This window comes from Rousettus aegyptiacus, unplaced genomic scaffold (genome assembly GCF_014176215.1).
Source record: "Rousettus aegyptiacus isolate mRouAeg1 unplaced genomic scaffold, mRouAeg1.p scaffold_m13_p_15, whole genome shotgun sequence".
NCBI classification, from domain to species: Eukaryota; Metazoa; Chordata; class Mammalia; order Chiroptera; family Pteropodidae; genus Rousettus; species Rousettus aegyptiacus.
The window spans coordinates 33,950,463-33,976,211 of NW_023416290.1; the positions used below are offsets into that span (position 1 = coordinate 33,950,463).

The window sequence follows — 25,749 nt, forward strand, 5'->3', positions numbered from 1 at the left end:
CTTGTTTACAACCAAATAAAACCCATCTATATTACAAATGAAACTATCAGAGTGGTGAGGGCGCTAGTCCAAAGTCTAACTTCATTATCACTATAATCCTTCATGAGCAAACATTTTTCTCATTAAATTTCCTTTAAACTAAAAACTAAAAAGGAGTTGGTATACGGCTCTTGCATATAACCAGAAATCAGTTCAAGCTACAAATCAAATTAAAAAAAAAACAAAAATATCTTATAGTAACATGTTTGGATCATTATCAGAAGCAGGGACACTAGCGTAAGGGAGAAGAGGCTCAAAGTTCACACTCTGTTAGCTGTGTGACCTAGAACAAATTAATTTAGACTCTGTGCCTTAGTTTTTATCTGTAAAATGAAAATCATAAGATTGCTTTAAGAGTAAATAAAGTTACCAGGTGTTTAAAGCATTCAGCACAATGTCTGACACACAGTAAGCACTGAAGCTAGCTACTACCATAACGTAATCCCTACACCATTGATATTACAGCTCAAGCTAGGACCTCCTTGGCACCACCATTTTTCAAGGAATGAGAAGCGTTGCTTTCAACGGTATATTCTTTACTTCATTATGTTTATATTCTGAAATTGTGGAACGTTTTGGGGGAGAAAAAAAAAAAGTCTTTTTCCCCCGGCAGAGCACTGTGTTGGAAAACATGGAGAGTTAACAACCCGCAATAGTAACGGGCGAGTGCTGCCTTTGAACGCAGGCACCCTGGGAGCCTGGTGCCATTCCCGCAGTTCGCTTCCATCTCAACAGCGTTTACGCCTAGACTGCGGGTCCCTTATAATCGGCCACGTACTCTGTGCTAATGCGACAAAAGCACACGGTTCGTCAGGCCTAATGACCAGAGGCGGGCTATGGCTTCGGCTCGGACATCACACCTCCCGATTAACCGCGAGCGCACCCAGCCCCAGTCTCGCCCGCCGCGGTGGGCAAATCTAGGGTGACACTCTCGCGCGCACAACCACGGCCACGACCCGCAAAAGCAAACGAGACGCCCCGCAGGCCATTCCCAGCCCTCACGTGCAGCACATTCCCTGCCCGGACCCGCGACGACCCGCCCGGCTCCCTCCGGCCGCCGCGTAGGTGCACGAAGGCCGCGCGGCCTCGCCCCTCACGGCCCCCGGCCAGGCCGCGGGCCGGGCTCTCCGGTGCTTCGCGGGCCGGCGGGGGAGGTGTCAGTGGCTTCCGCTCAGCGCGTGTCCACGGGCCCCGTCCCAGGTACCTTCGACCCGGTCGAGCAGAGATGCCAGGTGCTGCACCTTCCTGGCAGCCGCGGCGACGACGCGCGGGGGCGAGAAGCCGGCCACAGAGCCACGCTGAGCCCCCAACTGGGCCAGAGCGGCCTCGCGCCGCAGCGGCCGGCGCGCCCCCTGGAGGCGGGCTGCCCGCACGGCGGCTCGGCCTGCTCGAAGGGGAAGACAAGCTGAGAGAGTTTTCTCCGATCTGAGTCCAGGAGTATTTTGCATTTTTCACGCCCTTTTCTATATGTACATGCACCCACTCAGCTAAATGAAGGCTTCAAAGGCAAGGACAATTTTATTAATTAATAGTTGCTGGCCAGTAGGTAAGTCTTCTCTATAACCCAAACTGAATTAGCAACTAATGACTGACCGCTCTAACTCTAAAATGTGACCCTGAGTTTTTTGTGTTTTTTTTTTATTTTCAAAAAAGGTTTGAATATTTACATTCCACTTTTTAGGATTCCCCAGACTAAGTGCAACATACATATGTACTAGTAATGTGGTTAGTGATGTGGGTGGTAGTAAGTCAATTTACCACAATTTTTTTTTTTAGTTTACTATCTCTGGTCCTACAGCCAAGAAGACTTCCTCTGCACAGTAATCATTGCTCCTCTGAATCCTAGCATATTATCCAACCAAGCCACCTTCTAGAATGTCGCATAACCATCCATTCAAGTGCGATTACTCAGTCTGTTTGTTCTTGGAAATGTCATGTAAATGTTTACGATTATTGTCAAATTTGAGAAAACCTCTATCAGATTTCTTTCACATAAGAATTACAAGATTTCAGGGCATTTAACATTTTCTGATTAATGCAGTGCTTTGTGATTAGTGCAGTGACTAATCACAAATATTAAATACTCTTCAAATAGATGACATTTATTAACCAATTTGTCATGGATGTCCTTGTAAGCGTGTGTTGAGTTTATAATATTTTCTTTGATGCCTGTAAATTACGTCAAATCAGAAAAGAATTTCAACCTTTTCCCAGTGTTTTCATATGATTCACTCTTCTTCATTAATTTGTTTAGCAAACAATCTGAGAGCCTATTCATTACTTCTATTCAAATGAATTTCTCCATCGTCATGAATTACTGCTTTATTTGATCTGAAAAATGTAGAGACTATATGGACAGCTTTTTTCTCCTATGAGATTAAGAGAATGGATTGCATGCTACATATTCTGTGACTCCTTCATGTCACCACACCTTGGGACTTTAGCACAGTGGGCATAAGGAGTATTCATGGAAGCCATTCCCACACTCTAGCAATAACTTAATGCTGCATGGAAGTGACCATGAACCACAGGTACTTATCCCACTAAACACAAACTGAAGTATCTTCAACTACATTTCTCCTTAGCCAGAGCCTGAAAATGTCTGTAGCCACTCCTTGCTACTCAACCAGAGGAGAAAAGAGCCTTGGGAAGTTTATAAAGAGACAGCAGCTTTAATTAATCGTAGTGAAATATTTTAATTTTGCAAGCTTTACTGAAACATTTGAACATGTGAACATACTTCCAGAGTCCCCTCCAGGATCTCAGAAGGGGCCTGTACAAGGGGAGGCTGTATTCCCTATTGTCATGGTAACAAATTACCACAGACTAAAAGACTTAAAACAATAGTAATCAATTTTCTTGTAGTTTAGAAGGTTAGAAGTCCCAAATTAGTTTCGCTGGGCTAAAATCAAAGTACAGGCAGGGCTGCATTCCTTCTGGAGGTTCTAGGGAGGCTCCATTTCCTTGCCTTCTCCAGCTTCTAAAGGTTGCACACATTCTTTGCCTCCTGACTTCTTCCAGCAGGGTAGCATCTTCTCATCTCTTTGACCTCTGCTTCCATCCTTGCATCTTCTCTAACTTTGACTCCCCTGCTTCCTTATAAGAACCCTCGGATTACATTTGACACACCTGGATAATACAGAATATTCTCTCCATCTCAAGGTTTTTCACTTAATCATATCTGCAAATTCCTTTTTGTCTTGCAAGGTAACATGGTCACAGGTTCTGAGGATTGCAATATGGAGATCTTTGAGGGGATGTTATTTGAACCACCACAAGTGCCCTGCAGCTTAAACTCCATTCCCTTCAGGTAAATCTGCTTCTTCTTCCTCATTACCAAAATCTATTTGGTACTGAGTTCTGATTGTTAGAGTTCCAGTGGGAAGGAATACTTGTAATTATAACTGGGGCAAGTGTTATGAAGGAAAAGAGGAGAGATGCTGTGAGGGCAAACAATGTCCCCAAATATGGAAACCAATTTAAATGGAAGGGCAGTTTGAATAAGAGATATTTAATCTGAGACGCAAAGGATGAGGAGTTAATTATGCAATGAATAAATGAAGTTTCAGACAGAGGGGGTGGTATGTGCGGCTTGGAAATGGTGATGTCAGAAGTTCAGTGCAGCCAAGTTGTATCCCTACCATTAAATCCTTAGCACTACCACAATGAATAGCACATAATAGGTGCTTAAAAATATTAGCTTAGTAGCTCTCAACCCTGGCAGCACATTACAATCACCGCACGAGCTTAAAAATACCAACACCCACCCTCATCAAGACCAAGTAAGAATAATTTGGAAGTATGGCCCAATATCCATATTTCTCAAAGCTGCTCAGGGAATTCTAATGTGCAGCCAGGGTTGAGATCCGTTGTATTAGATACAACTAAACGAGCAAATGAATGAATAGATGACAGAAAACATTTGTTTGGGGGAGGATTTTTCTTTTGGGGGGTTTCTTGTGTTTAAAAAAAAGAAGAGTTTTGTCTACATGGATTATATATCCAGTTTTAGAAAATGCAGAAAAAACTTTCAAATACATAATTGAATGCTTATCAGAAGAGGCCCAAAGTGATCTAGCAACCATCCCAGTGTAAGCAGTTGTCTCTGCAGAAAAGAAATATGTTCAAATGAAGAGGTATTTAAAAAACACACTGTACCTACAAAGGAAGAGGCATTTCTTCTTGTTTTTGAGCTCTCATTACAGTCCAGAAGGCATTTTTTTTGTAGTACTAACAAATGACCATCAGAGGGAGACATGCTCCGGAAGGTGTTTTCCACAGGTGTTCCACCCCACATCAGCTGCCATGAATCAGGTGTTTTTAAAACACTGCGGGTTCTCAAGGCACAACCATGACTACGTCACAGGGTATGAGACAAGTAGCATATATTTATCTACACCAGAGTTAGATTCATTTCAATTCTCCAACAGTTTAAACATTTAAACTACAGAAAAAAAATGAAATGTGTCTGTGTGCCAGGCATTGTATTTGCACAACTAAGGAAAAAATTTGAAGGGTAGGAGGATTATATTTTCTTCTAGCAACCAGTACAACTAGGAATTAAGAATTTAAGCAAAACTTTCAGAAAAGGATCTCTGAAAAGGAAAAGTAAACATCTTAGATCTCCTTGAATATCTGGAGTTACTAATAGTTGGACCCCTGAAAAGAAATGCTTGGCTTCTCTCTGCAACGCCCATTTGTTGTTCTTTGCAGTTACCCACACAGATTTTCACACAGATATTAGACAAGATAATGTATGTGATAGATACATATACTGTGCCTAGCCCTGATTAGCCTTCCCTTCCAAAGGTTAAGTAACCGATCTACGAGAATAACTTGCAAAGTTTTAAGCAAATGTATTGCTTTCAAAGCCTTTAAGGATAACTGATGAGAGGATGGGTTGTCAGGGAAGCATAACTACCGTGGTACAGAACAAAGGATTTATTGTAGGCATTCCACCTCACACAATCGCGGGAGGAGTCCATAAAGGCAAGGTTTGGAAAGGGATGTTGGGAAAGATAAAAAGTCACAAACTGGTTAACCTGAGGATTCGAGGAAGCCAGGCATGGCTTGGGTGCCACTGAAATGGGACCACTAAGGAAGAGCTCTTGGAGAGATCTGTGCAAGTCATTGCCTCCGTGCAGCTACTGCTTCTGTGAGTCCCCTGCCAAGCGTCTGGTGGTGGCCCGGGTTCCGCAGGTCAGCAGGCAAAAAGAAAAGCTGAATTTGGAGTGCAGGGAGACAAGGACAAACTGGAAACTGTGGGCACCTTGCGTCTGCATGCCACTGTATCTGATTGTGAAAAGACCTTCAGAAAGTGATGCCACTCCCTTGCTGTCTCCCAGTCCTCATGCAAGGTTCTCTTTAGGCTAATTCTAAACTGGAACCGTACAGGTGAGGCTAGTTCTAACTTAACCAAGTAAGCACACACATGCAAAAGAAATCCAGTACACGTGTTGGCTCCTACAACTAATCTTTCAGATGAGAAAACTAAGGGCTATATCGTTAGGTAACTTGCTGAAACTCACATTGCTAACTGGAAGCAGAAGCAAGCTCATAATTCAAGTCAGAATTCCAGTCACTCTACTATCATGACTCTCATCCTCTGTGAAACTTAAACACTCTTAAGTATGTCAAAAGATTTTAGAAAAATTTCATGCATCATTTCCAAGTTCCCTTCATAGTTTGAGTTCATGAACAGCCTACACATAAATCAGACTGTCTTGATTCCCTAATCTCTGGGCATCTGGGATATAGGGGCTCTGTGGTGAGGAGTTATACCTGTGACCATCAGATCACAAACTCGCTGAGTAATGAGATAGAAGCTATTAGGCAAGCGAAAGCAATATCTTACTTGGGGTGGAGGACTATGTGAGGACTTGGGTTCGAAAGCACTCAAGAAATGATCTTCCGAAGAACACTGCTGCATGTCATTGTAAAGGTTGATAAAAACTCCAGAGTGCATAAGAAACGACAATGTTCACATATGTGATTATGAATTTTATACTCCAAAGCAAGCATCAGAAACTCGAGAAGCCAATAGGTTTATAAATTTTCTCAGAAGTGGGCAAGAAAAGGCAACAGGAGATAATATGAGGAAAGCTGATAGCCCAAGCCAGCCTTGCCTTATTTTTTCAAATTCCTTTCTGGCTGTAAGTTTCCTTTCTAACCCTTTAATATTCCCAATCCTTAGAGACCCTGCCAGTTCAGGGTTTGTTAAGTCTCTGCAAAGGAGACACTAAAGAAGGGCTCATGCTGATCCCCAGAGGCCCTGGGATGTCTGCTCCATCCAGATAATGAGCAGCTTGGCCCATTCCAGCAAGCTGTGTTGTTAAAGCAGTTGCTTCAATTCTAGAACCACACTTAGCTCACCCCAGGGGCTCAAGCCGAACTGAAATTTTAGGCTTAGAGGGATTTTAACTCTCATGTTAGTCTCAAAACAAACTCCTGGCAATCATAGAAGCAAAAAAGATCTCTTCCTCAGGTTTGAAATATATGCTAGAAAGTGAACTTTATCAGAACTTGCCTCGATTCTACTCTTCCCTTGAAACACTGATCCTGTGGTTCCATTTCCACTTTTACAAAATTGTGTTGCCTAAATAGCCCAAGGCTGTTCCACTCTGACAACCATTTTCTGTAAATACAACTGGACTAATACAACTTTGGAACTCAACACTCCCCACCAACAAGGAAGGATACTTTCAACATTTCTATAAGGAGAAAAAAGTGGATGAGTGATGTAAATTGCTCTTAGTCTGTGCATTTTTTTTATGGCAAACAATGAGAAAAATTTGAAAAGTATATTTTAGATGTTTATCTTCCAATCTCGTAAGGTACATTTTAAAAGAATGGAGGCAGTTACTTTTTGTGTTTGTCTTATTAATCTTGCAGCAGAATTTTATTGCCGTCCTAGGTAAGGGAGTTTGCTATAGGACAGTAAGATATTAGGATTTTTCTACAGTGAATTAACTAAGATCTCAGCCTATGTTCATTGTGATCCTCAGGCTGTATGTCACCTGTTTTAACTTTGACAAATGCAAAGGGAAAAGAGGAGATGAAGTAGGAAAAAAGAGTAAAACAAGCCATAGTTAATTGCAAGAGACTGACCAATGCTTACATACATAATTTACATAAGTCCAGTTACCTGGAAGAATCTTGGATTTAACCCCTATGATGCATAATCAGTCGACACATGAAAATAAACTTGGATACACATTGTTCTTTAACATGGTACCATACAAGTGCTGAGGTGTGGGCCCACATTTCCTCTGTGCAAAGTTGGTGTACTTGTTGGTCTAGTGTCTCCGGAAAGCGGACGCTCCACCGCCTATTATGAAGCAAAACCTGAGAATCAACTCCACAGTTAATTGATTTTTTAATAGAACCTTCTCCAACTTTTGCAACATCTGTGTTTAATAACAGCCATTTAACTTGTTTTACTCATAATTTTTCTGCTGAAAATCAAGTTCTGAATTTCCCTTGATTGGGACCCAGAAGCAGTATATTTACATCATTTCTTCCTCTGCACATTAGACCCTGTTACAAAGCATTGGCACTCCCCAGAAATTCTGCAGGGACCAGTTTCCAGCGAGAATAAGAACATGCATGCGCTCAGCAAAGCCAGCTCACACATACCAGTTTCAGGCTGCTGCTCACAGCGCCTCAGACAACTGCTGCACCGCAGAACCCATCAAACGTGTGCTCGTGTGGACAGATGGAAAACCCATTAGGAAGTACAGCCAACTCTCTGTTCCCACATTCCCGGGAGAGAAACCACAGTCAGTGCAGAAACTGTGTAAGAGGACGAGGGTCAGTGCCTTTAAATCAACTGAATGTCTAACCTCTTCCAAGATATTACACAAGCAAAGCTCACATGGTTAGCTAAAGACTTTGCCCTACGGAGAAGTACATGGGTGAGGGCTAGACCAAAGACCCAAGCTCACCATGTACTTTTTCTAAAGGTCTATATAATTTTTTTTTTTTTGGTCTGGAAAATTGTTATACAAACCACTTCTAAGAATCCAACAAACAGTTACTAGAAAGCAACTTATACATGAAGTACAGTTATACTTCAATAAAGTGGGAGAAAAGCACAAATACAAGAATTAAAAGCCACTTCACATGGGATTACTGGTTAGCCATACTTTTTCTAAGTTAACTCAGCACATCTCATTTTGGGTTGATAAGGGCCAGCAAAATACATACAAACAACTTCTTAACTTTTTTTCTAGGATCACTGATGACAGGATTGAGAGCACCTTCATGGAGAGAAGTACTTTCTGCTCCATCTCCCACCATGCTGAGTCCACATGGGCCCTCCCTTCATGGCCCGGTGAACCGCTGTTCACAAACTCCAAGAGGAGGGATGACCAGGACGCATCTGGAGAAGCAGAGTGGCTTCCACTGCTGATTTTTCTTGCGTTTTGTTTTTAGGATCACTTTAGCCGCTATTTTATCACTGAGGCTTGGAACCTATTTAGTTTTCCACAAATTAAGATCACTTAGTGATTCGCAAATTCACTTTGAGGATGAACTAAATTTCTAACTTACACATTTAACATAAAATTTGAGTCCTAATTGCCCACTCAGGGATGTGTGCAAGCAGTAAGCTCGCCACATACTTACCTAGACTGAGAGCTGGCTTTGGCGAGCATGTCGGCTCTTCAGACGAAGCCCGCACAGGCTTCCATCACAGGACTCAAGAGGGCTCAGACTTCGGGGCTTAAGTAGTCTACCCTTTATTCTTATTGTCATTTTTTCTGAAAATTTCAAATGCAAGCGTGTTTGCCTGTGGGCAGAGAGCTTATGCCAGTTATTTTAGGAATACGAACAGCAGTAGGAAAAAAGATACATGTCTGGAAGTGGTAAAAGAAGTGAAGTTGGTGAATATAAATATATTGGAAAAAAATTTGGCTGACCGGGGACCATTTTGCAGGTATATGAGGAGGGAATCTATAGACTAAAGCATATGCTGGTGATTTCATAAAGGCATGTCACACCCCTTAGGAGTTACTTGAATGATTTCGAGAGTTGCCTACCTTTATAAAGGTCATGCGCTGGCCGAGGTCTCCTGTGTTGGGTGGCTGTACTGTTGGGAAGGTCACAAGGCAGCAGTACCACCCAAAGAGTGAGGTCATCACCCCCAGGAGTGCTGGGAGACTTGTCTCAGGGGCTGCAGCAGGGGAGGCCACGCTGGCAGCTGGAGTTCTGATTTTTTATCCAATAATGACATGATTTGATCCAGCAGTGATTAAAACTTTCAAACTCTTAGATAAAGATAGGCCTCCTAATTCCCCAAAGGGCTAATAGCCACTTCTTCTCTCACAGAACTGCTAAAGAATGTGTCATTTTACAAAGTAAGTTTCAAATTTTATTTTCTACTATCCCAGTTCCTTTATTCTTTATAGAATATACTACGAATGCACTTCATCACCTGCATTTTTCTTCTCATATTCTGATATATATTAATGAAAATCTCAATGCCTTAAAAAAAGCCAACAAATACAATGTTCTGTTTTTGCCATCCTCAAATAAGGGATGAACTGCTCTACTTATATTATAGGGATGCTACATTGTGTCTGTGTATGTACTGAACCCTCTTCCTCTCAGCATCATCTCTTAACTGCTCCCTCAACTTTGTGAGCATGTAGCAGGTTTGCCGATCATTCCCAAACACTGTATTCATTCTTCCATCAGTGTTTAACCTTTCTTTTTTGTGTGTGACCCCATCTCTGCCTCCACATGGTTCTACTCTTTCTTCAAAGTCCCTCTTTCCCTTGGGCTTTCCTGACTGCCCCCCAACTTCCTTTGACACACAAGTCCACACTATGCATTGGGTACCTACCACATGCTCTCTGGAATTACTTGCTCTCATGTATCAAGTTGAAACATATCAAATTGACAACATTCAACTATTTCTGACCTGCATAACAGCAATTGCATATAGTTCAACCTAATATATATGTCTTCTCACCCAAATACAAATTTTGTTTGCATTCATAGTATCTACAACAGTCTCTTACACAGTGTAGGTTTTTGCTATTATAAAGAACTAGATATTAACTATTCTTTTTTTTTTTTTTTTTTGGCAAACTAGTACATAAGCTTCCATTTTCATCTAATCCATTAATACAGTTACCGTGGATGATTTGGGATGTTTATGATCCTTTCTGCCAAAATTCCCTACTATAGCCTAAAATATAAATATAAAATTTTATGACACTAGAAGTGATGGCTAGAGGCATTGCTTTATAAATACTATAGGGCTTTAATAGATTCTATACTTCAAAAAGATCATTCATAGATTTTTTATCCGTAAACTAGTCACTAGAATATATTTTATATTTATTACATAGTTACACAACCCAATTAGAAAAGAACATTAAAATAATGCACTTTACCTAATTACATTACATAGCTTCTTCAACCCTTCTCTCTTACTACAGCCTTAATTCTATATATAATTACATTAATTGTCATGATAAACTGAATTTGAAGAAGGAAAAATCTAGTGAAAAAGTATACATGTTTTTTAAAGCTAAGACACTTATAAGGTATCTAATATCAAGTGCATAGCTTTTTGAAATAAAAATATTCAAAATAGCACAATGATTATCGAACTGAATTTACTATTCTAAGGACAGAATTACACTAGTGGAGAAACAGAGAACCACGCAGCCTATTCCTTTGAGTACATCCACATTGGTATGGCTCAGAATTACATAAGGTAACAAGTCAATATTTCATCCCATCCTTGCTCCAGTGGATGGATACATGACGTATAGATTTCTTTTTCAATGATTCCATTTCTTAGATCCACACTTTCCTCAGCTGATGAGTTATGTCTTTAGAACTTAACCTTAAATGCATTTATTCTGTCTTATACTGAGCCTTCCACCCATACAATAACTAGAACATATAAAAGACTTCATAAAGCTAGGTAAACATCCATTTGCGGGGTAGAGGGAGAGAATGAGTTTCATACGATTGATTCGGATTTGCCAATTGTCATTTATGAGTCATTAAAAATAAAGTGTGTGACTTTGGCTCAAAGTTTTTTAAATCTTGAGATAAACCAAGTTTTGCAGTAGTCTTGATGAATATGTCCATCTTAATGTCACAAAAATGGGAAGTGGTCAAATATCTTTCAACCTCTAATCTCTTTCACTGTCAAGACGGCCTTGGAAGACATTTTAAAAAGTGAGACTTTTTCTTCAAAGACCTTCTTCCTTTATGGTCTCCAAAACACAGTCAGCTTCAGCTATCTTAATCTTGCTTTTTCTCGATAGAAAGCTAGAATAGTGTTTCTGTTGTGAAGTAAACAGAGGTCAGAAATATATATGAAAGGAAATAATTTCCATAACAACAATAACAATAAAAAGTCAAGGATGTTAATATTAAAAATGCAACAGAAAGTTTCATTTGTTTCAGCAACGGTTATTTTAAATGGCTATACCCTGTAGAAGCTGTATTTTGGGGTAAGTGGACTTCTGCTAGGGCTGAGAGCGCCCCCTGCTGGCACCCTGGGGTAGCCCCGTCCAGAGCACCTTTCCAGTCTATGAATGTCTCCAGGAAACAAACTCTTTCTCTCTTGTTTTTTTTTTTTTTCCCTGCTCCTAGAGCCATGTGACTTTCAATTTTTAACTTTATCCCAAATCTTTAGTGCATATCTCACACAAATACACATTTTAAAAAAGTATAATAGTTATTTTAAAACATTTTAAGAGCTTATGGTTGCTATAAACCTTCAGTGAGTGAGTAGTCAGCTTTCAGTATTTATGAAATCTCAAAGACGGGGCCATGGAGAGTATGCTTTGGCCTTGGTGAAATAAATGTGGGGCACCTCAATGGGCAGATAAGCTGAAATTTTTTTATTCTATGAGGGATTTGTCTTGATAGAGAGAGCCCATGGCAGAGTGGTTAAAGGAACAAACAAACTTTATTTGTTAAACAGCAAATATAAATGGCTTGAGTTTGGACACTGGCTCTGCCATTTACTAGCTGTGTGACCTTGAACAAGTTACTTAATCTTTCTGCATGTTTTCAGGTTCTTGGCTATAAACCAAGGATAATAATACCTGGATTGTTATGAGGACTAAATAAATTACGTATAGAAAGTAATTATAACAGTGCCTGCTCAGGATAAGCTTTATAAAAAGGTTTGCTTTTTATAAGGTATACAAATGTTGGATCTCTGTGTTGTATATCTGAAACTAATGAACTATTGTATGGCAACTATACTTTAATAAAAGATTAAAATAAACAAACAAACAAATAAATAAAATGAAGAGAAAGAAAATAAATAAAGGTTTGCTAAGATAAGTTGGAATTCAATATGGTGGGACAGCCCTGCTTCGAGCATGAAGGAAATTTGCCTGTTTGGCACTGCTGCTCATCTGAGAGAATGAACGAATTAGCATTAATGTTGATTGCAGTGGTGTGTGTTGCTTTGCCTATTGTTCCAAGACAGTGGCTCTCACATTTGAACATGCATCAGACTCAGTTGGAGGGTTTGCTAAACATAAATGGCTGGCCATCGCCCCCAGAGTTTCTGATCCCAGTGGGTTTCAGGCCTGAGAATTTGAATTTCTAGCAAGTTCCCAAGCAGTGCTGATGCTGCTGGTCTAGGGACCACACTTTGAGAACCACTGCTCTAGCTTAATGATTCCAATGCTGGCTGTATATTAGACCACTTGGGAGCTTCTGAAAATTCTGTGTCCAGGCCCCAGCAATCATTAGTTTTCAGATATCTCTAGGTGATTCCTGTGTGCAATCAAAGTTGAGAACCACAGCTCTACAATGTCACTCTGCTGCTGAAATGGATGCATTCAAATAATGGAGTGATGACCTCCTACATTTTACAGAAATTGAGGCTTGGTGCAGTGTTTCCCACTGAGGTGCTTGTTATGCATTCTGATTCAGGGCTCCTACCCAGAATCTATTGCAACAATCTTTTGGGGTGAGGCCCAGGAGTTGCATTTTACTAAGTACCTCAGGAAACCCTTACACACATTTAGTCTTTTACCTAAAGAAGCATAGCCATAAGTGGTATTCTCGTCTTCTATCCCTGATCTAAGCAGTCAGAAATGTTGTTATGAAAGAGAAAAACTTTGCATTTAGTCTGTTTTAAATTTTTTTCTGAGTTTATTCACTCAAGAAAGGACCTTATATACTTACATATTTATAAATACTATTGCTACATACTAAGTATTTTTATATATATAGCAGACCTTGTAACAAGAGCTAGATCATTAATAAATTCCATTCAAATGCTACTTAGAGGCCACCTTTATTTCATTCACCTACACTAGGATTTCAACCTAGAAAGGAAGGGTTAGCAAAAGCAGTTAAGGTCACTGCTCTGAAGTCAGGTTGCTTGCTTCCTTCCCCTATCAATTACTGTGCAACCTGGGGCAAGTCACTTAACCTTTCTGTGCCCCAGTTTCCTCAGCTGATTTATAGGACAGTGATGAAGATGATTGTGTTAATCCACATAAAAGTGCTTAGAAGAGTGCGTGGAAATGACAAGAGACTATTAATGCTTTCTATTATTATTTTTACTATTATTGTTATCTGCACAGGAGACTTAAATGCTCAAAAAAGTATTTTACAAACTTAAAAGTTGTTTTATACAGCATATACTGTAGAAAATATAAACTAGAAAGAGAATTTTCCAAAAACTGCATGGGGTGTAGAAGGTAATCACTAAAGAATTTTGTGTGTTTCTTAAAAATTTTTTATGTAAAAACTCAGAAAATCATTTCTGCCTGTCTTATTGGGGGCTACAGTAAACATACTATACTTCTCTGATGGCCCTCCAATTGGCCTAACCTACATGGAAGAGCTTCTGAAAAAGCGAATTCTGGCTTATTCTCAAAAGTAGAATGACAGAGGGAAAAAGGGTATATTTATAAAAATTATGGTTTATCAGTTACATAATTTTACTCACCGACCAGCTTTGTTCAATGTGGTATTTTTTACTTTTGCCTTGTTCTGGAACTTCAATCTCCTAAATAGATTAGTAAAATGTCATTCAGTACAGCTCTGAGAAGCGAGCTCACAAATTACCTATTTAACCAGCACATTTCCCCTTCCACAATAATCCTCTTACTGGCCCAAAGGCTGGCAGTCAGCAGGCACACCTGCTTGTCATCTGTATAGTCCCCCTTCATTTGCAAGTGTCTAAATGGTATAGTAATTGAACCGCCAAAAGTTAAGTGAAGCTTAACGTTTGACCTTGGTAGTTGCCAATGGATATGATGATTTAACACATATTCTAAAAGGACTTCACACAAAATGAACTTCTAAATCCTGAAATAATCCACAGAACTCCAATCCATACACTGAATCAAAGCCAACTGGGGCTTTGATTAATCAAAAGTCACCATTAATCAAACTGAAGTTCGAGACACTTGAATCTACTTCATGTGCATAAGGTGAACTTAATATAACAGTCAGGGTCCCAGCAGAAAACAGATGGTGCTCTCCTGGGGTGATTGAAGAGGGTTCTAAAAAAGGAACTATTTAATGGAGGTGTGGACAGAATTAAAGGGAATTAAAGAAAGGATGTCGAAGCCTCCAGGGGCTAGCAATAAGGGGCTATGGTGTGGGGGATAATTCTTACCACCTCTGGACCTGGGAGGGCAAGGAGAGCAGCTGGTACTGGAAAAGAAGTAGCTATAGCTGCAGGAAGCATAGCCCTCGATAGCGCTGTACCAACCCAGAGGCAGAGTGGGAGAAATAAATACCCAATCTCACTTTTCTCTCACTCTCCAATCTTGCCAGGTTCTCCCTGCCACCCACTCCCATGGTTAGCTTGGTTAAAGGCTGGAGGTCAGAGGTAAAGACACTGCACACAAAGTTCGGTCTCCAGGCCACAGAGAGGATGGAAGAGAGTGGAGAGTGAATGTGGAAAGGCCAGAAAACGTGACCAAGCCAGGGTTTGGGGGAAAGAATTCTTAAACTCTTCTTATAGGAAGAGAACTACTATTAAACAACTATGCATTATGCGCACGTCTCAACTCATCACTCTAACTATAAACATCTCTTTACCAATCGCCTTTCTCCTCCAACAAATAGGCTCCTTGATGCTTGAGCCTCAGTTTCTAGCCATTGCATGGTAAATACAGGCATTCATAAATGATAGAATGAGGGGTGAATTAAGATGTTTATTATTGCTTATTATTCATGAGAATATGGAGAGGGACTTTTCCAAATAAGCGGGATAAATAACATGACACTGCAAAAGAGCACTATCTTTTAACTATGGTTTAACTTAATTCTGTCGTAAAATATATTACTTCGAAGTATGCAAAGGACTTCCTTTAGGTTAGTATTCTTGAGAGAAAACTTCCTATATTTGGGGCCTATCTCACTAATTTAAAAAAAATCAGTTATAAGTCTTGGTAATGAGAAATTAATGCTCTGATGTTTTATGTGTTTTGTTATTGTTATTATTATTTTACAATATTACTAGTATAGTTTGTAAGTAGTCTCATGTAATGAAATACAGAGTTGGGGAAAAGCCGATATTTTTCTCTCTCCTATTCTCTTTCCCCTTTTTCTCCCTATACCAAAATAAACAAAATAGAACCAACTACAAATGTTAAGCAATTTCTGATATAATCTGTTTCTTTGACTTATTTCTATAAGGCTTCACATATTTTATATACTAGGGGGAATCAAGTTGGGGGAAAAGCTAATCCTTTTCATAATGCAGTATTCCTGCACTCTCTCCTTTATTAATAGTTTCTGTTAATAATCTAACCCCCTACTCCTGCACAGTAATTTCCCCTTGGCTCTCTAAAACGTTGTCCTCCTGCTATATTCAAGCCATTCTAGGGACAGGCGCAACATGTCTGTCCTGTTTTCTAAACTGGATGAGCCAGTCAAAGACGGGCTTTCCCGGGGCATCAGTTAGCACTGCTCTTAGGGTGTCCCCACCTTAGCACATAACAGGCGCACACTGCCAAGCACCCATCTCTGAGCTCAGTGGCCTTTTACATAGCCTAATCTTACCCCGAATAAAAAAGAAGCAGAGAGAAAAATATATATGGTGATGGTGGTTGGGGGGCAGGGGTGAGAGGTACGAGGCAAGCCGGGACCAGAGGCCATCTTGTTCTCTGCCATTTTTCAGAAAACCGATTTAGAGATTCAGACCCACTTTTAAGTGAACATAAGGAAAAAATTTACGAACTAATAAAACAATCAAACTAGGTATGGATTATTAAAAATATAAAATATTTACAATTCAGAATATTATTCACTAGCATATTCCTGATAACTCTCATGTATTCAGATTATGCTTCAATATACAAAATAATAACAGCAATGATATACCTCCAGAAACTTCTTAGAAACACATCTACTACATAAAATACATCTGCTTTCCTTTCTTGGTGTCTTATATTTCATTACATGGCAGAGATTTCTGGTAGAGGTTCCATTACCCATTCTGCCCTTCTTCTTTAGTAATGTGGGCCTTGAGAATGCATAGATCTGCCAGGAAGAATTCCTTGTAGTTAACTGAGCCCAAATTCATAATCAAAGTCTAGCAGCCATTGTTTACAGAGGCATCTCACACATATTGCATATTAAGGAACAGCCCACAGACTGAGCTGTCAAGTCTCCTGCACTGTATTCCTTCCTGCTGAGCCAAATCTTATAAAGGAGTTACTGGAATCATATTTTGACCAATAGGCTGAGACCTGCCCTGTCCAATTGCAGCTGCACAGCTATATCCTCATTTGCATCCTTTACTGACCAATCAGAGTAGCTCTGTAATGGCAATCCAGACATGTGGTTCCAACCAATAAGGACAGTGCTATTTGCTATTTGGACCAATCAAACCATGTAAATTTGGATTTCTCATTTGCATAAAAATGGACCAATGAAGTACAAAGGTGTACACTTTATAGAAGTAGGCCTGCTCTTTGTCTTATTGGGAGCTCTTTTGGTTTCTGTCAGAGGATGCCTCTCCTTGGTTTGCAAACTGTTCATCTGAATAAAATTTCTCCTCTTTCCGCACCCTAGATTGGGGACTCCTGTTGTCATTAGATTAGTGGCAGCAACATTTTGCTGACCATAATAATACCCACATTTATTTGAAGAGACAAAAACATACCCTGTGAAAAGACTACACTCATCAGCTTTCTTGCAGTTAGGTGTGAGCCTGTGGTATGACTAATTCTTGGTCAATGAGCTGTAAGCAGAAATTTTGTGTGAGACTTCTAAGACGACTTCTGAAAGAAAAGAGATAAACCCTTCTTTATACTTTCCTCATACTTGTTGCCTAGAATGTGGATGAATGGAATGGCTGGAGCTCAAGCCACCATCTTGAGCATGAAGTAAAAGCCACTGCAGATGGCAGAGCAGAAAGCTCTCTGGTTGCACCACTGAGCCACCATTCCAGCCCTAGACCTCTGGGCTTTTAGATGAGAGAGAAAACAAATTTTCTTTTGCTAAAAACATTTATTTTGTCTTGGTTTGTTTTTGTAATAGGTAGCCAAATCTACACCTAACAAATACACTTATTTTCAAGTAAAAAAATCTTTATATTTCTGTTCTAGTTAAAGGTAGCAAATATCAACAAAACTTACTTAGGCTTTTGTGTAGGAGCATTTTTTATTTTTTCTGGTTTACAGTGAATACTGCTTTTAAGAATTTAACATTTTTTTATTATTGAGTATTTACATTTTTCTCTAGTGCATTTGTTTTCAAATTTTAATGATCTCTTCATAAACATTTCAAATTTACCTTTGGAAGCATTGCCTAAAGCTAACTAAGCTAATTAAATTTCTTTTTATTCCTTCCTTCCTACTAGGATAAAATAGTACTATTTGATCTGCTTCTAGGAACCATCTGCTTTATTTATGGGGCTCATTTGGTTACAGTTTCCTTAATTTTTCTCCCTCTCCCCAAATTCTTCATGATTATCAAAATCTTGAAGTCTATTGTACTTTGAAAATAGAGACCACTGTATTCTAGTCTATACAAGCCTTCTATAAACGATATGTGTCAGTTCAGATTTTATGTGTTTACCTAGCAAACAAGTGAATGTCATAGTCATACATTTATATGGCTACTTTAAACATGAAATGACTTGTTCTCATCAACTCTACTTTGAGAGGAGGCCCAGAATCAGCTGAAATCCAAACAGCTGATCTGTCTATTCTCTTCCCTGCCGGGGTCCTGTTCTACCCAGGGATTTGTAGATAAATAAAAGTCCAGACTGAAATGTAGACTTTGCCTACATCCTCTTGAAAACGGAATTTTCAAAATGGAGGGCGTTATTAGTCTTTTTAAGAACCAAAATAAGAAATAAAATTAAAAGTTTGTGGAAATAAAACTTGAGTATTTGGATAAAGCAATACAAATATTGACTAAAATGCTGATTTTGTAACCAGCTACAGGGATAACTATAGATTTCAATTTGTATACAGATCTAAGGAATGTGGCTGTTTTTCTTGAAAACTTTAGATTACTACTTTTCCCTATTATTGAGCAAATTCTAACTATTTATTGTAGAAGTATTTCTTGCATCAAGTTGCTTACATTTTATTTAATTGCATTTAAGGATACTTCTCCCTTTTAATGGGACTACTCAGCCAATTACTTTTCTCTTTATTTTTTAAATATATATAATAACTGGAGCTTTGGGGGCAGGGATTCCATCCTGCCTCAGAAGTTAGATTTTATTACTCTTATATATATATGTATATTTTAAAAAATCCTTGATCCTTTTATTGCTTTAATTTGCTACTCTAGTACATTTTGAATTGTTTAAACACCAATAGCAAGTACATTTTATTTTCCCTGGGAAAATATTTTCAGTTCTGGAAGAAAGAAAAATAAAGATAAAATGCAACTATTTTCTTAGAAAAAAGCTACAAAGTCAAGAAAGGGCAAAGTTAAAATGAAGATGTCATCCTTTATAAAGGACTAAATTTAAATAAAAACATTAGAGAACATTTCCAAATGTTTTTTGTTGCATTTTTAAAGATCAGTAATATTCTGCAAAAGAAGTATGTTTATAAATGTTAACTAGGCATTAGTATTTGTAATTATTTTTTTTAAATCAAATGGTACTGTCTTATTAAGGACATGCTTATATCATGATGATGACAAAGCAAGTTGAAAAGTTTAATATCTCAATAACACTTTTTACAGTCTGCCACTGACCCTTTCAATGAGTTACTAAGCCTTTATTGAAAAGATATAGACTAGAAAAACAAAGTTTAATTTTACATTTGAGAAAAAATTATAGGCGGAAGCGCTTCTTTTCCTCAATGGTTTCTCCCAACTGCTAAAGGTATTTTAATTTGGCACAGTAGAAGTATCACAGAGGTTGAGGGCTCTTTCTAGAGACAAAACTGTAGAGTTTAAGATCATTGCGTTGTGTTAAGACCTCTCAGGATCCTGACTTTATAATGTAGCATTTACGGTAATTCCAGAATCCTCCATAGAGAGGATTAGGGAGTTCTCAGCAATCCAAAGATGAGTTCTCCTTGGAAAACTGCTTGAATTCTAAAGACTGAGCTCCCAGAGAGCAGAGGAGCTCACTGCTGGGCTGGCAGATTCCTTCCTTGAGGCCCAGACTCTGGGCCCTGGGAGTTGATCAGTGTGGTTTAGTGTCAGCTAATGGTGGGAACTTAAAGTGAAAAATATACTCAGATAAGAGCACCTACCATTTCTGGATTCTCTGCAGCTAGCTTTATCATCTTTTCTGAGATCATCTTTTTCAAGCAGCTACTCAGCAAAAAAGCCTAAGAAATCCAGAAAAAAAGAAGTCTTTCAGTTGAAGAGATTTTTATTCTCTTCCTTCCCTCCTATACCACAAATCAGATTTTGATCTCTGCTTCCAATAGTATGAATTTAGAGTTCTTTGATTTCCATAAATTTGCATAAGATGTAATTATTAAGTAATGATAAATTTGCTTAATCGTGTGGATTTATTTACAATAAATTTTAAAAAGACACATGAGAAATAGCCAGTATCTTATTACTAATCTTTCTGCCTCTTAAAACTTACCTTTCACATCCCATTTTTTTCTATTACTTTGTAAGCAGCTCATGTTTTATGAGCAACAAATAATAAAAAGTGCTTATTATTATAATCAAATAAGCCGATGTTGGTTAATCTGATAGTTAATTGTATGCATAATAACTGAGAGACCTATTTTTCTCTCTTGTTTTGCTCTCAATTTTCACCTTGCTCTCTTCTCTTTGGGCCCTACCAAGGTTTGAGACAACCAAAACTCAAAGCTTGAGGCTATATGACCTTAGGATAGCCTGAGTTTGCGCTGCGGGGATAGAGGGAATGATGGAAAGGAGGAAAGAGAGCGAACACTCAGATTAGGGTGGTAGTTCATATAACTCTTGGAGGACAGTTCATAGAAATAATCAGAGGGAGAGTGGGCTACATAGAGGGAACATCTCAAAGTCTTGCAGGAATATAGAGCATGATAGAAATTCATTTTATTTTAAGAGGAGAGAAGGGTGGAAAGAGAGAAGAAAGGCACTGCCACTAATAAGGAAAAGAAGAACAAATGTGGGGCTCATATATGGCAACAAATTTGACTTCCTTGTTTCGATGAGGACTAACCCTGTTGATCCATGTATATATGTAACCTACACAAAACCAGGGTATAAAATAGTTAAACAATAACCCCTAAGCCGATGCAGCTAGGAAGGATGTTTAATGGTGTCCCACAAGGTATGAATTGATTCCATATTATTATACAATGTACATAGATAATGCAGGTTAGGACTCTGCTATAAACCAGGTAAGGTTTATTAAATATAAAGGGGCTGAACCTTTGTTTAAAGGGTCTAGAAAAGATTTGGGCCCAAGCCCTCATTTGTATGTATTTGCAAGGCACACAAGCCTTTTGCAGAATTAGCCCCTGGGTGCATATCAATAAACCCATACTCCAAAGAAAATAAAACCTTACTAAAAATCCTTTAAAAGAATGTTTACTATATCTCTCTATAGTGGCTTAAATTCATTTGCTACAGACTAAAGACCATAATAAAATTTAACTATCGTACTTAGCATTCTGGGGGTGGGAGGGTGGTTCGATTACCAAAATCTCTCTGTCTCTCCAAGGGACTGCAAATCTTGTGTCAGAAAACATCCTACCACTTCCCTGAGGATGTTTCATGTTGAAGGTGAACCTAAGGATACATTTCTTTAACCTAGGATTTTGGCTTAGTATTTCATGTTTCTCAGAGGACTTTGATATCTAGTACCTCTGATCACACTGTACAGGAAGTAGAGAGATGAATGGAAGTTTTGTTTACCTAAAATCAGAATGCTCCAAGGACCATCAGGGACTCTAGCTGAAAAGAATGTTGATGTAAGGATTACTTTGTTATTTTTGTTTCATTTTAGAGCATTTGTAGTTTTGATCTCAACTTGAAATAGCTTACTTTAAGTTCAGTAAATAATAGTTTTTAACTGAAGTTGGTATTTAGAAAATTTGATTTTTAAAAAACAATTTCTATTCCAATTTTAGTTATAAGCCCAATTTTGTTTGGGACAACACATGTCCAGCTCCAGGCAATGAATGACTCATGTTTACTCTGAGCTGATTATGAACCCTGTTCCCCTTTGCTAAATGTTTGATTCCCAGACTCTCTTGCAGCTAGGAGTGGTCATGTGACTCACTTCTGGCCAATGAGATGTATGGAAAATCTACTGGGGTCTCTTAGGGTAAAGCTTTTGTTTTCCAGATAAGGTATAGTTTTTCTGCTTGGAAAAGATCAAGAGAATGATAGGGCTGCCAATCATCTATCTCCGATGTATTCTTTATCACCTCTCCAGTGAGATGATAAAAATCTGTATTGTCTGAGCAAACAAATTCAGCCCCAACCTGTTTTTATAAATAAAGTTTTATTAGAACACAGCTATACCCACTTGTTTATGTGTTGTCTGTGGCTGCTTTTGTGCTACAACAACAGAGCCAAGAAGTTGTAAAAGAGACCATAAGGACCTAAAATATTTACTCTCTGGCCCTTTGAGAAAAAGTTTACCGACTCATAGTTTATGCCACTGTTAGTTGAGTCTCTTGTTATTTGGTAACTAAATTCATTTCTAATTGATATGAAAGCTGCAATGACTAGTAAAACAAAACAAAACAAAACAAAAAAACAAAACAAAACAAACAGGTTATATTACAGACCAAAAAGAAAGTGCATAGTGTATTCTAGTATTCTACTCCAGTTGGGTTAGGGTAATGTGCTTTATCTACCCCAGCATTCAAGAGAGCATTTCAGGACTGGTGATTTTCATGCTCTGAACTCACCTGCTTTGTGTAAATAACAAACCACTGCCAGTGACTCTCCACACCATACTGAAATCTGAGCTCTAAGTTCTGGTTGAGAGTTCGCTGGGGCCCATCCATGTCCAACAGAGTCCCCTACGGAAGAAAATATATTATTTGGTAATCAGTAGAAATTTAAGTGGCTACTATATACTTCAAAATATCAAAACAAGTGAGACTGTCCTTATTCCCAAGAAGCTATCAGGCTATGAGGAGCCATGAGAGTAAATCACCACAATTGGATATAATAAAGTGTTATCAGGGAAGTAAACACAGGTCTGTGGAATAGGATGGGCACTTAATCCAGACTAGGAGGGCAAAGGCAATCCTCCTGGAGGTAGGGGATTCAGGCAGAAGTAAAAACTAAGTTTGCTGTTTGTGGTTTTGTTGTTGTTGTTGTTGTTTGGTGGTGATGGTGGTGGGTGGGCTGGCAGTTGGGGAGGTTTAACAAGTTGTTCCTAGTAGAAGAAATAAGTGCAAATGCACTGAGGCATGAGGGAGCCTGGCACACAGGAGACTTGGCAAGGGATCAAGCATGGCTGAAGCACAGGCTACGAGGCACATGGGTGGTGAGAAAAGACACTTAGGGAGGCAGGCTCGGGACAGATCCTGACAGCCTAGTAGAAAGCATCTGTGATTTTTGCTATATGGCATCTATCCCTCTTTCTCCTAACAATGGAGTCTCACATTCCCTTGGGAAAAACTTTTCTCTTCTACTATGCCTATGTAGGTAGGACAATCAAGGAATGCTGCCCTCTGGAGAGTGGTACATGACCCGAGCTCAGGCCAATTGAACAAACACTCTCTGTGCCCCTCATCTGATTCCACAGTATAGAGACCCAAGGAGCAGGTTCCTGATAAAGAATTCCTAGAGACCTTCAGCTTCTTTGGTTCTTGACTCCTAAGCCACTGCTTCAGCCTTTACTTTAAATCAGTAACCCTATGTCCCTCCGATAAATCCCCTTTTTACTAGAGCCACAAATATCGGTTTCCATTGCTTGCCACCAAAAAGCCCTGTTACAGGTTTTATAAGCTAAGCTAAAACCTGGACTTTTGTCTTGAGGGCGACAGGTATTTATTAAAAGATTTTAAGAACTGAGTAATAACACAATTAGATTTATATTTTAGAAATATTGGTCTCACAGCGTGAATGTAAAAAATGAACTGGAAACACCTGTTTTCAGAACCAGATAATACAGGATTGTTAACTCAGGGAAAAGAAAAACAAATGAAGTGAGCCCTCCAGTTACGTTGCTTACTGCCTGGAGGAGCTTCCAGGAGGCAGCAAACCCCAGCAGAGACCGAGGTCTTACTGAGTTGAGAAAAAAGAGATAAAAGTTTGAAGAGGTCGAGGTTAGAATTTGTGGGACAGAAAACCAAAGACAAAAGCTTTATACTGAGAAAGAGCTCCGGAAAACTCCTTTCAAATCTTTGGCTGAATAACCTGTGCATGTGTGAGGATGTGCAGATGTGCAGACACATCTGTGTATGTGAGGCTGGGGAAAGAGCCACAGACAAGCAGTAGGTTGAACAATTCCAGGAGCTTACAGACCAGGCTGGAAATCATTTGTGTTTCTATCAGAGTAGAGAAGCTGTAATAAACAAGACACTGGAAGAATCCTAAGAATGGTAACCAATGAGGAAAGAACTAAATTACCCCTCAAGCTGCTCTTGACCTGCCTTAAAAAAGCTTAAAAGCAAGCCTCAAAAAATAAAATAAATAAATAAATAAATAACCAATCCCGAGTAACTTAATTGCATGCCAGGACAAAGTCTAATACTGTTTAAAAGAATACAATAAAATCCAGCATTCAATAATGTAAAACTTACAATGTTTAGCATACCATAAAAACATTACCTGGTATGCAAAGTAGGAGAAAATTGTGGAAACAGAAGAAAAATCAATCAGACTCAAAAATGACAGATGATGGAATTAGTAGACAACAACACTAAAACAGTTATTTTAAAAACACACTCAAGAATTTAGAGAAAAACATAGCATGAGAAGGAGGGAAATGGAAGACACAAAAATAATCCAAATGGAACTCCTAGAGATGAAAAATATAATGATAGAAATAAAAATACATTGGATGGGAAAAAATACGTTAGACACTACGGAAGGACAGACAACCTAAAAACCACAGCAACAGAAACTACTCAAAATGAAGCATAGGGAGAAAAAAGACTAAACTAAAACCACAATGAAATACCTCTTTACGTACCTGGCTATTTTTTTAAAAAACAGATAATAAAAATACTGGCAAGAATGTGGAGAAATCAGAACCTCATACACTGCTGGTGGGGATGTAAATTGGAGCAGACACTTTGGATAACATCTTGGAGTTTTCTCAAAAGGCTAACAATAGAGGTACCACTGTGGTGGAGTTACCAGCAATTCCATTCCTAGGTATACACCCAAGAGAAATTAAAACATATGCCCACAGAAAAACTTGTACACAAATGCTCTTGGCAGCATAATTCATAACAGCCAAAAGGTAGAAACAACCCAAATGTTCATCAATGAATGAACAGATAAACCAAATTTGGTATGTTCTTACGATGGAATATTATTTGACCATAAAAAAGAATAAAGTACTGACACATATTACTACAAAGATAAGCCTTGGAAACATCCTAAGTAAAAGAAGTTGGTCACAAAAGATCACATATAATTTCATTAATATGAAATGTTCAGAATAGGTAAATCCACAGAGACAGAAAGTAAATTAAAGTTTTCTTAGGGCTGGAGGGAATTGGGGGATAAGAAGGCAACAGGTAAAGGGTATGGGGTTTCTTTTCGAGGTGATAAAAGTGTTCTTAAATTGATTGTGGTGATGGTTGCACAACTCTGTGATTATATTAAGTGTCATTAAATGATACACTTTATACAGGTGAACTCTATGGTATGTGAACAATATCTTGATAAAACTGTTACAAAGAAAGAGAATGATTGGGTGGTATTGGAATGATAGAGATACAGAACAGTGAAACAGAATAAGGAACCCAGAAAGAGACCCACACAAATATGCCAACTGGTTTTTGACAAAGGTACAAAAGCAATTCATTTGAGGAAAGAGCCTTTTTAACAAATGGTCCTGGAACATTTGGCCTTCCATAGGCAAAAAAGGGAAATTCATCCAAAGTTTCACACCCTATTAACTCAAAATGGATAATAGACTTAAATGTATAACCTATAACTATAACTTTTACAAAAAAAAAAAAAACCCTAGGGAAAACAACTTTCATGGTCTAGGGTTTGGCAAAGAGTTCTTACACTTGACACTAAGACAATTTATAAAAGGAAAAACTGATGAATTAGACTTCATCAAAATTAAAAACTTTTGCTCCACAAAAGACCTGTTTAGAGGACAAAAATACTACAAAGTGA

The 25,749-nt window shown here is 38.7% G+C and overlaps 2 protein-coding genes and 1 long non-coding RNA gene across 4 annotated transcripts in view; 1 reads left to right on the forward strand and 2 right to left on the reverse strand.

Annotated features, from left to right (window-relative positions):
- ANKRD46 (ankyrin repeat domain 46) overlaps nt 1-1,374 on the reverse strand; it is a 28,697-nt gene extending 27,323 nt beyond the window's left edge. Inside the window, exon 1 of one of the 2 annotated variants that reach the window (XM_016129777.2) lies at nt 1,244-1,374. The gene's annotated coding sequence lies outside the window, so the exon portion shown is untranslated. Of the gene's footprint in view, nt 1-1,041; nt 1,065-1,243 lie in introns of those variants that run through there. The other variant, XM_036232903.1, reaches the window with a different exon arrangement.
- A 64-nt stretch (nt 1,375-1,438) lies between these two features.
- On the forward strand, nt 1,439-9,663 carry LOC107502505. The gene is made up of 3 exons (XR_001595016.2): nt 1,439-1,585; nt 3,247-3,349; nt 8,271-9,663. It is a non-coding gene; the product is annotated as an uncharacterized LOC107502505 (long non-coding RNA).
- Nucleotides 9,664-10,519: 856 nt separating this feature from the next.
- The window catches only part of SNX31 (sorting nexin 31), a 56,956-nt gene continuing 41,726 nt past the window's right edge, over nt 10,520-25,749 (reverse strand). Inside the window, exons 11-14 of the mRNA XM_016129785.2 lie at nt 22,344-22,457; nt 19,725-19,802; nt 13,988-14,047; nt 10,520-11,345 (exon numbers count right to left, since the gene is read on the reverse strand). Coding sequence (XP_015985271.1) covers nt 11,253-11,345; nt 13,988-14,047; nt 19,725-19,802; nt 22,344-22,457 — 345 coding nt within the window. The 3' untranslated portion in view covers nt 10,520-11,252. The remainder of the gene's footprint in view (nt 11,346-13,987; nt 14,048-19,724; nt 19,803-22,343; nt 22,458-25,749) is intronic.